The sequence below is a fragment of the Triticum urartu genome, chromosome 3 (genome assembly GCF_003073215.2).
Source record: "Triticum urartu cultivar G1812 chromosome 3, Tu2.1, whole genome shotgun sequence".
NCBI lineage: Eukaryota > Viridiplantae > Streptophyta > Magnoliopsida > Poales > Poaceae > Triticum > Triticum urartu.
In genome coordinates this window covers 447,942,319-447,955,971 of record NC_053024.1, presented here as the reverse complement: position 1 = coordinate 447,955,971, position 13,653 = coordinate 447,942,319, and the positions used below count along the sequence as shown (strand labels likewise).

Genomic DNA, 13,653 nt, shown 5'->3' with positions numbered 1-13,653 from the left:
TCTATTGCCACATGCATGAACAAAACATATGCATCCAGCAAATACAAAATGAAAATTATACACCCGCTTTATCTTCTTGAAAAATCATTTAGTAATTCACAAATAGATATGTAGGTTGTGTGTCGTGTGAGTATAATGTGTGTATGTGCTCATTGTAATCTAATGGACTAGAACCTTTTGGCATGGCTACATCTTACCATCAGCCATTCACCCGCAAAAAACTCATCATATTTAAACCATATATAGTTACAGAATTACATGTCGTAAAGGACCTTGTATTCAAGGGAAGAAGCAAGCTTAGTAGTTTGTGGACATGAACTGGTGGTGGAAATTGGAGGCTGAGTATATGAACCTCTTAGCAGGCCAATGGCAATGCCTTTGTATGTAGTTTCTGTGGGATGGAAGCCATCCCATGATGCATATTTTTGTGGGTCATCGCATACCTTGTAGTCTCCATGCCCACATCCTGCAGTTGCGGACACACCGTATGGCCCTCCTCCACCGCAACAAGCCATCAAAGGATCCTCTATCCCTGAACAATAGTAAATGCAACGCAGAATGGGGGTCAAAAAAAAGAATGTTACACCTGATGGGTATGTATGTTTTTCTAGGAGCTATAAAGAATTTTGTCAACTTTGCCAACTAGCTTGTTAAATGGTCAATCGAAGAGGCAACATATGGATACATATGGAATATGTTCTCTTTGAAAAGACACCAGAGACTGGTATGTTAGTTGGCAAGTATTTTTCTTGTGTCATACGAAGTGTTCTCATAGTAATAAAAATAGAAGGCTTTGAACTCACCAAATTGTTCGGGAGAAGAGAAGATCTCCATGGCAGCTCCATAGTAATCAGCATAGATGATCACCACACCAGGATGAAGCTTTCGCAAATTTTCCAACTCATCCACAAGAAGTTTGTTGTGGTACTGTGAGAACTCATTCATCCAACGGATGCAACCCGTCTCTGGTTCATAATCTTCCATCTTGTCACTCTTGTATGTTGTGAGGTAGGCTGGGATGCACCCAATTGGAAGGTTGCCGGGAACTAGCAATGTTTTGGCACCTAGCTCAACCAGTTCCTGCAAACTCAATTCATTGTGCATTATTATCTATGTACGTCTGCACTATTTCTCGAGTTGGGACTCAATAGTAGCACCGGCGATAACAATAACAACAGCACGAGCAATTCAGAATGACTCACGGCGATAGTAGAAGAGATTTTGGCAATGATACTTGGTGTGAAGGTGTGAATCTTCTCAAAGGGCACCCCATAGAAAAGAGGTAGGTTGTAATCATTGCCCCCAATTTCACCAACCAGGAAGAGAGATTTGCTCATCATGTCCATGCAATCTATTTCATTTATAAATGTGGTATTGAATCAGTATGTAAATATAACATCTAGTTTAACAAATAGTGTTCAGGAAGTACTAAAAAACATTCTACAGCATTGAAGACAACGTAGTTTGCAAGAACAGTTCTGACAAAGTGTCAAACACTTAAGTAAGTATTCTACAATAGTGCAACAGTATAAAGGCTCAAATCAAGTTTACCACTAATATTTGTTTAGCACATTAGAGTGTAATCTGGGAGTTTAATCTTGGATAGAAAATTGATTTATTTGTAGTGTTATTGTATCACCACTTTCACAAATCATGTCACAGGAAATATTTCATATTTTCCAACTTCTACCCGCAAAGCTATATCTCCTTTGGAACAAACACCAAAGTTTTGTGGTGTCTCTGCTGAAATTTCTACTTTGTGGCTACAACTCAGTAGGCATGTTCCATAATGACTGAAATACGGAGATATGGAATGTGTGGCTACTTGCATTCAATTGAAACCATTAGTTGATCATCACAAGAACATGAATACAACATATACTTCTTACCGATGAATTGTTCTGCCTATATCGACATCATTGTTCATTAGTAGATTTTCTCTTTTGAAGTATAATTGTGTTCTATTTTATCATGGAGCAAGTAAGAACATATGACCCTTCATTGGTTATGGTCTCTTCGCTTCTTTATTCCAAGCAATTTGAGTACTCCCTCCATCAGGGTCTATGAAACTTGTGTGTGCTTTTAGGTCATCAATTTGACTAACCAAATATGTGCTATATGTCATCAAATATGTGTTACACGAATAAAGTTTTTAAACATATACTTTTGGTTACATATAACACATATTTGGTTAGTCAAGTTGAGGACCTGGAAGCATGTGCATGCCCAATAATCTTGAACAGAGGAAGTATTCCCCTTCCAGCATTCTTGGAACAACAACACCTTTGCAACATTTTTGCAAGAATTCCCTTTTCTAGATCGACAAACACGTAGTTAAGAACTTTAATAGATACTCACCACTTTCGCCTTAAGTTATGAGAGCAAAATTGTTCTTCCCTCTATGTATTTTAAGTAAACGATTTGCTAAGTACTGCCTCTGGTAGTTATCTAAACGATCTTATATTTCTTTACAGAGGGAGTATTTCCTAGTTGGCATGCAACCATTAAATCTTACATGGAAATTCATGCATATTTTTGTGTGTTTTTAGGAAGAATAAGTACTGTGTGAGGTGTTGGATTCTAACCTACAACTTGGTACTCAGTTTCTTGATTTTCGTTGTTGTTGTTTTGTCAGCATGTTATTGCACTGAAAACGTATCCATTACGCCATTGTTGTTGTGCAACCAGACCATCCAATTTGGAAAACAGACGTTAGAGGTTACCAAACAACCTGGAAATAAATTAGCAAGTAGGTATATGCACCGAATACGTCCACTTGTTGCACTTTGTTCTCCTAACAGCCTTTTTGGGAACTTATTATTATCTTGTTGCACATTTTTTTCTGCAACTGTTGTTCACACATGACAGGTTGTTAGAACTTTTTACCTATTTCGTTTACTCGGTGCATTTCATTGTTTTTCTTAATATTCAATTATTTAATTTGTTGGTCGTTGATTAACTTTTAAAAATATTATATCTGGTTACATATATATCAAAACATTCTCTTTTTCGATGCAACTTGGGTAGTGGTTAGCATCTACAAGGCAAAGTCAATGACAAAAAATCGAGCCAACGGCCAGTCTATAGGTTAGGTTCCGTGAGGTGAAGTCGATACTTCATAGTGGTGTTGAGCGAGGACAGAGATGTTGTGAGCCAACGTACAAAGTGATAAAGACAAGTTCGGGACTCACAGTCCAGCACCTTCTTGAATTCTATGAGCTTTGGGTGGGACTACGTGAGGTTTTCCTCGACGAGGAGGTGGATGATGTTATTCTTTGGAAGCTTTCGTCGTCCGGCGAATACACGATATCCTCGGCATACAAAGCTCAGCTCGACGACTCTACGGTGTCACAAATGAAGTCTGCCGTGTGGAACAATTGGACGCCGCCAAAGCATAAATTCTTTGCTTGGCTTATCATCCAGGATCGGGTTTGGACGGCGGACAGACTTCAACGAAGAGGATGGCCAAATTGTGGTCTCTGTCAGCTTTGTAAGAGGGAGTCGGAGACAGCAGCGCACATCATCTTCCAATGCCGATACACGACACGCATTTGGAGGGAGATCAAAAATTGGATGGGTTTGACCAATCTGGATATCACTAGCTGGAGCAACTTCCACACCGTGATGGAGTGGTGGCACCACACGGTGGGCGTCAATGCTAACGTGAGAAAGGGCCTTGCATCCCTTGTCATGTTGGTCTCTTGGGAGATTTGGAACGAGCGAAACGCACGAGTATTTAGAAATGTGTCATCCTTGTCAACTGTAATCACGTCTAAGATTAAGACTAATGCTGTGTTATGGAGGTTGGCGGGGGCTAAGCGTCTGTATTCTTTAATGCTGCGAGAGTAGGCTTATTTTTTGGATCGTCTTATGACGGACGGCTATGTATTTCCAAACTTTTCTTAATTAATGAGATAAGGCAAATCTTTTGCCTCCGTTTCGAAAAAAAAAGTTGATGGTGAGGCGAAGCGTTCAAAGATGTACTCCCTCCATCCAAATATAGAGGCTAATATATTTTTTAAGGTTGTCTTTGACCATTCATAAGATTAATAATATATGAGATGTATGATGCAAAAATTATATCTTTAAAAACTCCTTTCACATACGAATTTGATGGTATACTTTGTGTAACATGCATGGCATATATTACTGCTCTAATTCATGGTCAAAGGTAACATCAAAAAACGTATTAGGCCATGTATATTTGGATGGAGTGAGTACTACACTTGCACAGTTGAATAATAAGTTTCAAAATAAAATGTACAATTAGAGTTTTTAGAGAAGAAAAATGAAAAGTCACCCAGAAGCACTTGCTCCAGGTTCAAAGGTAATTCTCTGAATATATTAGGAGTCCAGAAAAAAAATATAATAATTCAAGTTTTTTGTGTGCTTGCAAAAGTTACGTGAAAGGAATGCCCAATAGTTCTCTTCAAGCATCAAAAATTATTTTCTCTTCGGGGCAAAAGGTATTCTACTATTAAAAGTTACAAGCATATAAAAGACAAACTATTTGCCCTTGTTTTCCAAACACACTAGAATATAATTTTTATGAATTACTGTATATATCTCGGAAGCACATGCTGCAAAGAACCATTTTGTGTAACATTTTTAATCTGAAAGTGCACACTCTCTCAATAGATTGATGAAAAACGTTTCGCTGCTTGTACTACCTCTACTACGGGCGTGCACGAGATTTCACAATGATCTTTAATTGGACTAATAATATACTGCCTCCATCCCAAAGTAAATGTCACTGAATTAGTACAATAGCGGCACTTATTTTGGGAAGAAAGGAGTATAGGTTTTGTGACTTCAAAATTATATCACTGAATTTTTTTTAATACAAATTCAATGGTATAAAATTTATCGCACATAAGTCGTGTTTTATTGGTTAAACTTGATTCTGAAAATAGCGTGTACGCCTTATAAAATACTGAAATTGCAAAGTAACTGAGGCTTAAGGTCCATGTCAAAGCGGAAAAGAGAAGGGGCCGAATTATCATACCGGCGACGTCGCCGGGGCAGAGCAGGCCGAGGAGGTCGCGGAACCACCCCATTTCCATGTCAAGGTGCACCGTGTCAGCCCGAAACGCGGGCACCCCATTCTCCCAGAAGAAGTCCGGGCTCAGAGCCGTGGCGCCGCCCACGGCGAAGTTAGCCCCGCCGGCAAAGTCCTCCGCGCTCCGCCCGCTCAGGTACGGCGGCACGAACGGCAACCCCAGCGCCTCCGCTGCGCCCACACAGATTTCAAGTTAGTATACATACTCTTGCTACCAAGCTGGCTGGCCGATGGATCCAGCGAGGCGGTTGGTTGTTGTACCGTACCGATGAAGTCGACGATGAGGCGGCCGTTGGAGAATCGGCCGGTGGCTCTGTGGAAGTAGGTCTCGCCGTAGGGCAGCCTGGTCGCGGCCTCGTAGGAGTCGTTGCCGTAGAGGTAGAGCAAGTTTCCCGTGTCCGCCAGCGAGTCCCCGAAGCTGAACACCCGCGGGTAGCACGCCGGGTCCGCCCGCGCCTGCGCCTGCGCCGCCGCCAGTAGCAGGAGCGCCGCCGCCATCGCCGTCATGGTCCTCATGGAGGCAGAGGAAGGTATCTTTTTCTCCCCGGTGGCCCGTGGGAATGTGGGAGTGGACGGGGAATGGCTCCACGGGGCGCCAAGGGGAAGAAGACGACGCGACGTTTTTCACCAACCAAACTCGCTTTCGCGGGGCCATCTGCGGCTGCGATCTTCACCGGCCACTGCCAGATGATGCGGACAGCGCCTCAAATTATCAGTGCGCCTCAAATGATTTCGGGTTGGGACGGTAGGTAGGGCCTGGCTGAAGTCAATGGCTTCTGTGTCATCCATGGAGTGATTTTTTGGGGGAGCATCATCCATTTTTTATGAGAGAGAGAGGATGGATAATGAGCACCACGATAAAGAAGCCACACGCTTCGCTCGTTCCTAAATTGTTTATATGAGATGAGATTCAAAGCCGGACACACGCGGCGGGCAGATTCGAGACAGGTGCACATGGTCTTCCACTTTATCACACTGCGCGGGAAAATTTTACTCTTTTTTTTTGAATTCGGACTCATGTGAACTCGTGCCAAAAAGCGGAACTGCCACTTTATGTATGAGAATTCTATATCCCTTGTAATTTAATTTTATTTGTAATTCTATCCCTTGAATTCCATATACTACGAACGCGTTTATCCGGCGAACATTCGTTGCGGGCGATTGCCAGCGAACGCCCCACTTGCCATGTCAAAATAACTAAAATTGCCATGCGTTTTTGAGAGAAATGCCATGTATGAAAGGTGAAATTGTCATTATAGAAAAGAATTGCCAGTGATTATTTAAAAAAAATGCCATCCAACGTGAACTGAATCCAATGATTGGCGGGGGGGGGGGGGGGGGGGGGGGGGTGTCGCTGGGACTGCATCCTCAGCGAACGTTCGCGCATTACCATTTCCGTATACTTAAGCTTATAAATTTTTGCCTCCAATACAATGAAGTCCGCTGCTTTGGCATTTTCCTTAACAGTGAACATTTTTATCAAATTTGGGTCAGAAAATGTCCATATTGTTGAACCTAATGAATAATTACAAAGATACAGGTCTGTAACACTTGTATGGTTGTATCATTTTCTTTTCGCTAAAAGACATCTTGTGAAGTTTTTTTTTTTTGAAGCGGAGACATCTTGTGAAGTAGAGTTGCCGAAGTTCCTCTAACTCCTCAGCCAGATATTCCCCTTGCCCCTGCTAGTTCCCAACAACAGAATCGATAGGTGTTACCATGGCGGTACGGCGGTACCTAACGACCTTCATTTAGAGCCTGTTCGGCACTCCAAATCTTTAAATCCGCGCTCCGCTTGCTGGCTCGTGCTCCGATTGAGCTTTCCCGATCAATGAAACGTGTTCGGCAACCGAACTCTGGCTTCCATAGCTAATTGGGCCTTTCGTGTAGAAAAGCTGGCCCAAGAAAGATTATGGAGCGGAAGACGTACAAGCGGGAGAGAGACATATCACACGAACCGGTATGTGTTTCACTTATCGGTGGCAGGTCGTTGTAAATTCCACAAACTCCTTCATTTCCCGGATCTACGGAGCTCCGTTTTACCTGCTCCAGAAAATTGAACCGGAGCCAGCTCCGCTCCACGCTTCAGACTCTGCGGAGCTAGAGCGTTTGGCGCCGCTCCGCCTGCTCCACGAGAGGAGTTGTGGAGCAGAGAGGATCCGAACAGGCCCTTAATCGGGAAACACTAGTAGTAGAACCAGAAACTCAAGATGGAGGATTGGAGGGTGGCCCAAAACTCTCTCATATATGGAGAATTAGGAAGCAAATAGACATGCATTTTGGAGGACAACTGATGGATTGCAATCCCATGTAAAAAATCGTGTTCAAGGAATTTCACATGGTAATATTTTCTTCTACAAATTTTAAAGGAAACCAAACATGACCTCTAACCTCATGGGAGAATTCTTTTCAAAGTTTCAATGTATCTTGCGTCTTCCACTCTCCCTTCTCTCGTTGATCAGGCAACACATGAAATTACTGGTACCCCCTCTGTAAAGAGATATAACAGCGTCTACAAATTACTCTCCCTTCTCTCTTAGATCACTCTCACTAAGTGATCTAAACGCTCTTATATTTCTTTACAAAGGGGGTACATTTTTATCCGTAGCATCCAAAGGATTATCCTCAACAAATCATCCGTTTTTCTTGTTTTTGAGATACCATGACATTTTGGTCATGTGTTGTTACTATTTCTATGTTTTGATAATCACCCTTAGTTTCTGTGAAGTTGTAAATCCCTTGTTGTTTTTGTGAACACAACTCAACACAAAGATATGAGAAATGTTAAAATAAAATTGAATCTGCGAAGCTTTTTCCAAGTATTTGTTACCACCTAGTACTGGAAGAATATGATGTGGGATCAGGGATGATCGCTATATAGGAGATCAGAAATCATCGCTAACTAATGTGACAAAGTAAAAATATGAGTTACCAAAGCAGCAATAGAAGAACCAACATTTCAGCCGCACCAGCCAAGCAGCCAAGATGAGCAACCGATGTGTTTACTTCCTCTTAAACAGCAGGGGGGGAAAAGGACCCTACGAAGTTAGGACCAAATAATTATAGGAAAAAAAATTATTTAAGAGGGCGAATCAACAGAACAACAATGTATAAAACCTGTGCTATAAAAAGTGAACGAAAAATAAAAGCCAGCCAATCACTTGAGCAACAACCGTGAGGTGTGGAACAGTACCGCAGTTCTGTAATCAGGCAAAATGTCACAATCTGTACATCTCTAAGTAAACATATTTCTATAATTAATTAATAGTAACAAAAAAATTAAGTTACAGAGTTACAAGTCATAGAGGACCTTGTATTCAACGGAAGAGCCGAGTTCAGTAAGTTGTGGGCATGAACTGATGGTGGTAGAAATTGAAGGCTGTGTGTATGTTCCTCTTAGAAGGCCAATTGCGATGCCCTTATATGCAGCTTCTGAGGGATGGAAACCATCCCATGATCCATACTTTTGTGGATCATCACACACCTTGTATTCTCCATATCCACATCTTGCAGTCATGGACACACCATAGGGTCCTCCTCCACCGCAGCATGCTGCTAAAGGATGATCGATCCCTGAGTAATAGATGTGTTAATGTTTAGCATGGTATCAACTAGGAAAACATGTTCTTGTCGATGAATATATGTGTTCTTGGAGCACTAAAGCATAGTTAGTTTATCTAGTGAAAGTAGCATCCAGGAAGTGTTTCGATGGCATCGTCTCATAAGCGCTTGGCAGATTTGGAGAGACCGAAACGCCAGAATCTTTGAGGATGTTAGCGACACAACATTCAAGATCAAAGAAATGGTGAGGTTGAAAGAGTTAGCTTTTTCCAGGGTTGTACAGGATGATGGGGGTTAGCTTCCTTGATCATTTTCTTCCTTTTATCTAGGCAAAGCCTCGTACATGAGGGTTTGGCCTGATCTAAGTTCCTTTTTTCTACTCTTCTAATGGAATTGACAGTGCTCCTGTAGATTTTCCAAAAAAAATAAAGTAGCTGTCGTCTCAAATCTGAAGCTCAATCAAAGTGATGTCATGTTTAATACTACCTCCGATCCATAATAAGTGTCGCAGTTTTGAACTAATTTTGAACTAACCCTAGTTCGAAATTGCGACACTTATTTTGGATCGGAGGGAGTACATATCAATCATGTATTTAGGCTATAGTAGCTACAGGGACACTGAATAAACATACAGAAGGAAATTATTAAGAGTAAATAATGCTACTGTATCTGATATCACCTTATGTTACCAAAACAAAACCAAGTTGTGCTTGATGTTACAATAATGGCACTTCTGAAAGCTTCTGCTATGTTTACTCAATAGTGATTTGATTGTGTTACTAGTAAGATTATTTCATAAGAAACCCAATTAAACACACTTCTATTATGTACTAAATCAAAGACACTTATTTTGGGACGGAGAGAGTAGTTGGCTATTTGCATTGTCATTTCTGGAGATACTGCCTACTGCTATCAAAAGAAAATGATGTTGGGCTCATGTGATTTAGAAAGCAATATGTTACTAGTATAAATGTCAACCTTGCTGATTTGAACCTATGTTTGCTAGCTACTTGGGTTTAAAGATACCATATGGATAATGGTTCTTGAATACATATGGATAATGGTAAAATCTGGAAACAGATTGTAGATTCTAAATACAGGACCCAAAGTCCCAACATCTTTGCTAGTTCTTCTATTGGTGTGTCACCCTTTTGGAAAGGGATTTTGTGGGATGCCAAAGCCACTAAATTTGGATACTCCTGGAAGCTTGGCAATGGTTTGAGGACTAGATTATGGGAAGATCAGTGGATAGGTTCCTCTACCTTAGCTACTCAATTTTGGGGCCTTTATGTTATTGCTAATGATCACAATGTTTCTATTAGCAAAGTCTGGGATGGCTTACACTTGAAAAACACTTTTAGAAGATATTTTTCTCCAGATATGATTAAGGCTTGGAATGATCTTCTCAATATTGTGAAAGATCTAAAGCTTAATGACAGTGAAGATTCCATTGTCTGGAATTATGACTCGAAGGGCATTTATACTGTCAAATCCCTTTACAGTATCATTAATTTTAGGGGGGTTCTTCCTACTGATATTCCTTTAACTTGGAAGATTAAAATTCCCCCCAGAGTTCAGATTTTTCTCTGCCTGATAGCTAAACTAAAGTCCTGACCAGGGATAACCTACAGAAAAGACAGAACATCCCTGATGCTTCTTGCCTATTTTGTACTGAATCTGAAAACTGTCATCATCTATTTTTTGACTCTGCTGTTTCGATTGAATTCTGGAGAGTGCTTTCAGATATCACTGGGTATGCCAATTATCTAGATTTGGTATCACTCATGAACTGGTGGTCTGTAAATAACACTAAAACTGCTGATATTATACCTCATGCAGCAGCTCTTTGGGCCCTCTGGAAATATCGAAATGACATGTGTTTCAACCGTGTGTTGTGGTCTGGCATGCAGGCTATTTGGAGCAAAACTGCGTCCACCTTGTCTGCCTGGGAGGTTCTGTGCTCAGGCCCTGCCAGGGAGAGAGTGGTGACTCTGGTGAAGAAGCTGGAAAAGCTAGCGAGAGACCCTCCGCTGCTGCTGTGGCCAGATCCCGGCTAGCACTGTCTCGCCGTGCGCATTGGTGCTACTTTCCTCTGAAGCTGGGAAATCTGCATGAGCTTCTGGGTCTTCTGCGGCAGATGGCTACTCCAAATCCCCACCGGCGCTCGTGTGTGAGTTGGGGGAGAGTTTGGTCAGAGCTGTAGTTCTTGTATTGGTCAGAATTGCTTGTTTTCGGAACTGTTTAAATTTGGTCCTTTCCCTATTTGCTGAGGCAGCGTGTTTGAAGTTTTCCTCTGTGGGCTGCATTTCACTAAACCTTGTGTACCGGATATATTGGTTTCATTGTCAATACAATGGAGCCGGGGCGGTGAGCCCTTTTCCTCTAAAAAAAACTAGTATAAATGTCTATTTCTTGTATTTCCCTCCGATCCATATTAATTGTCGCTGATTTGGTACAACTATGGATCGGAGAGATTACAAGTTAATTTATAAACTACAAAGTAGAAGGGACCCACCAAATTGTTCAGGGGAACGGTAGATCTCCATAGCAGCTCCATAGTAATCGGCATAGATTATTGACACGCCACGATGAAACTTACGCAACTTTTCCAACTCATCAATGAGAAGTCTGTTGTGGTACTTCGAGAATTCGTTCATCCACCGTAGGCAACCAGTCTCTAGCTCATAATCTTCCTTCTTGTCACTCTTGAATATCATCAGGTAGTTTGGAACGCACCCAATGGGGAGGTTACCAGGAACTACCAATGTTTTGGCTCCCAGACCAATCAACTCCTGTAAATGAACTCATGTGCATTACTAACTATGTACTCCTTTACAATTTCTTGAGTTGCGATTCAAGTAGTAACAATGGCGACAACAATTGTATCAGCAGTAAATGACTCACAGTGACTGTAGAAGAAATTTTGGCAACAACACTCGGAGTGAACGTGCGAATCTTCTCAAAGGGAACCCTAGAGAGAAGAGGTATGTTATAATCATTGCCCCCAATTTCTCCAACCAAGAAGAGAGATTGATTCATCATGCCCGTGCAATCTGTTTAAGAAACAGTGTTGTTAGCCATATGTAACAATGGCATCTTAGTTTAAAAACTATCAAGAAAGTATTGACTTATGCGCTCTACAGTAGTTGAACATCCACGGGCTCACATTAAATTTACAGATAGTCATATCTGGTAGAGCTGTAAAATAATCCCCAAAGGAAAGCTGCTACTACAAGTTTTGCTATTATTTATTTGCAGTCCCATCATAATGCAGAATTACAAATAATGTTTCCCCTTGCAGAGTATTTGATTTCTGAAATTAATGTATCATATCTGTTCCAGTGACTTAATAATCATCTCGTGTAAATCTCTTAATGGGGACCAAATATACCCCTCCAATCCATATTACTAACGTCGCTGATTTAGTACAACTTTCTCTTCGATCCATATTAATGTCGCTGATTTAGTACAACTTTCCCTCCAATCCATATTAATTGTCGCTGATTTGATAGTAGTACAACTTTCCCTCTGATCCATATTAATTGTCGCTGATTTAGTATAAAAATTGCACTAAATCAGCGACATTAATATCATAATATGGATCGGAGGGAGTATAATTTCCATTTCAGTTTTACATATGTGATGGTGGTTTGTAGTGAAACTCAAGCAGTACAAATTTCAACATCTTCTGCAACAAATATTACTACTCCCAGCAGCAGCCTCACACCGGTGCCAGTAGAATTTTTCTCTCCCTAATACTAGCGAAAAAATCCAGGTCAAAAGACTTGTGTGGGCAAGGAGAAAGAGAAGGAAGTAAATTTGGGATTACCAGCCCGGTCGGCGGGGCAGAGCAGATCGAGCAGGTCGTGGAACCATTTCATCTCGACGTCGAGGTGCATGCGGTCGCCCATGGGCACCCCTCTCCCCCGGAAGAAGTCCGGGCCCAGCGCCATGGCGCCGCCGACCGCGAAGTTGGCCCCGGACGCGAAGTCCTCCGCGGTTCGCCCGCTCAGGTACGGCCGCACGAACGGCAGCCCCATGGTGTCCGCTGCGGCACGCCCGCCCACGCGAGTTTCATCAGAATTCAAATTAAAATTAGTATACTGCGCGTGCGCGGCTGGCCGGCCGAGCGATCGATGGAGGCGAGGCGGTGTGGTGGTGCGCGGCTTACCGATGAAGTCGACGATGAGGCGTCCGTCGGAGAAGCGGCCAGTGGCGCGGCGGAAGAATGTCTCCCCGTAGGGCGTCCTGAGCGCGGGCTCGCGGGAGTCGTTGCCGTAGAGGAATGGGAAGTTGCCCGTGTCCGCCAGCGAGTCCCCGAAGCTGAACACCCGCGGAACGCACGGCGCCCCCCGCGCGTGTACCACCGCCACCGCTAGCAGCACCGCGGCCGGCAAGAGGAAGCCTCCTCCTCTCCCGGAGACGGAGACGGAGGCAGAGGAAGCCATGGCCATGCCAGTTTCTGTTCGAAGAGGCGTGCAAGGGTGCGACTTTCTGCCTTTTATAAACTTCGGGACTGCCGTCGCCAGAGTCCAGACAAATGGCCAAGGAGCCCGAGATAGCATACGGGGCCAACAAGTCAGCGGCCACTTGTCGCCTTCCCAGTTCGTACGCGTACTCTCTGATCCTTCCTTGAAACAAGATCATACTGCACTTTCTTTTCTCTTGCGTGTACACCAGATCCTAGGTACAGCACGGGCACGGGCCTCGGATCCGGAAACGTAGCGTGATCGTACGAAAAAATGTATTCTGGAGCAATATTGTTCCGTATATTGAGGGCTTTGGATGAAGAGGCTATGATTGAAATCAATGAGGTGGACTCGGCTCCACGATTAGCGACGGGGCAGGAGGACCGTCGAGCAGCATTCCCTAATTTTAGGTTGTGCAATGTTCCTGACCTCTCCAGTTGATGCTGCACTATCAACTCTCCCTGGCGCTAAGCGATGTATACCTGTCATACTGGAAGCTAGAAAATCGTATGTCAGGTGCATCTGCACATTGGAAAAAGAAAATCATAAGTTGTCAAATAGTAT

General features: G+C 42.7%; 2 protein-coding genes across 4 annotated transcripts; both read right to left on the bottom strand.

Annotated features, from left to right (window-relative positions):
- Positions 1–206: 206 nt before the first annotated feature.
- LOC125544287 (GDSL esterase/lipase At1g28600-like) lies at positions 207–5,695 on the bottom strand. 2 transcript variants are annotated; one of them, XM_048707910.1, is made up of 5 exons: positions 5,326–5,695; positions 5,006–5,230; positions 1,203–1,360; positions 804–1,080; positions 207–532 (listed from the first exon to the last, which is right to left on the bottom strand). In XM_048707910.1, exons 1-5 carry the CDS (start codon positions 5,573–5,575, stop codon positions 255–257), a joined length of 1,188 nt encoding a protein of 395 aa, XP_048563867.1. In that variant the 5' UTR covers positions 5,576–5,695; the 3' UTR covers positions 207–254. The 2 variants fall into 2 exon arrangements, with proteins under 2 accessions (XP_048563867.1, XP_048563868.1); XM_048707911.1 differs by having other exon boundaries at positions 1,203–1,351; positions 5,326–5,691.
- A 2,159-nt stretch (positions 5,696–7,854) lies between these two features.
- Positions 7,855–13,143, bottom strand: LOC125544285 (GDSL esterase/lipase At1g28600-like). 2 transcript variants are annotated; one of them, XM_048707907.1, is made up of 6 exons: positions 12,792–13,142; positions 12,450–12,668; positions 11,525–11,673; positions 11,136–11,412; positions 8,370–8,632; positions 7,855–8,097 (listed from the first exon to the last, which is right to left on the bottom strand). In XM_048707907.1, exons 1-6 carry the CDS (start codon positions 13,072–13,074, stop codon positions 8,062–8,064), a joined length of 1,227 nt encoding a protein of 408 aa, XP_048563864.1. In that variant the 5' UTR covers positions 13,075–13,142; the 3' UTR covers positions 7,855–8,061. The 2 variants fall into 2 exon arrangements, with proteins under 2 accessions (XP_048563864.1, XP_048563863.1); XM_048707906.1 differs by lacking the exon at positions 7,855–8,097 and adding an exon at positions 8,167–8,259 and having other exon boundaries at positions 12,792–13,143.
- Between the last annotated feature and the right edge of the window lie 510 nt (positions 13,144–13,653).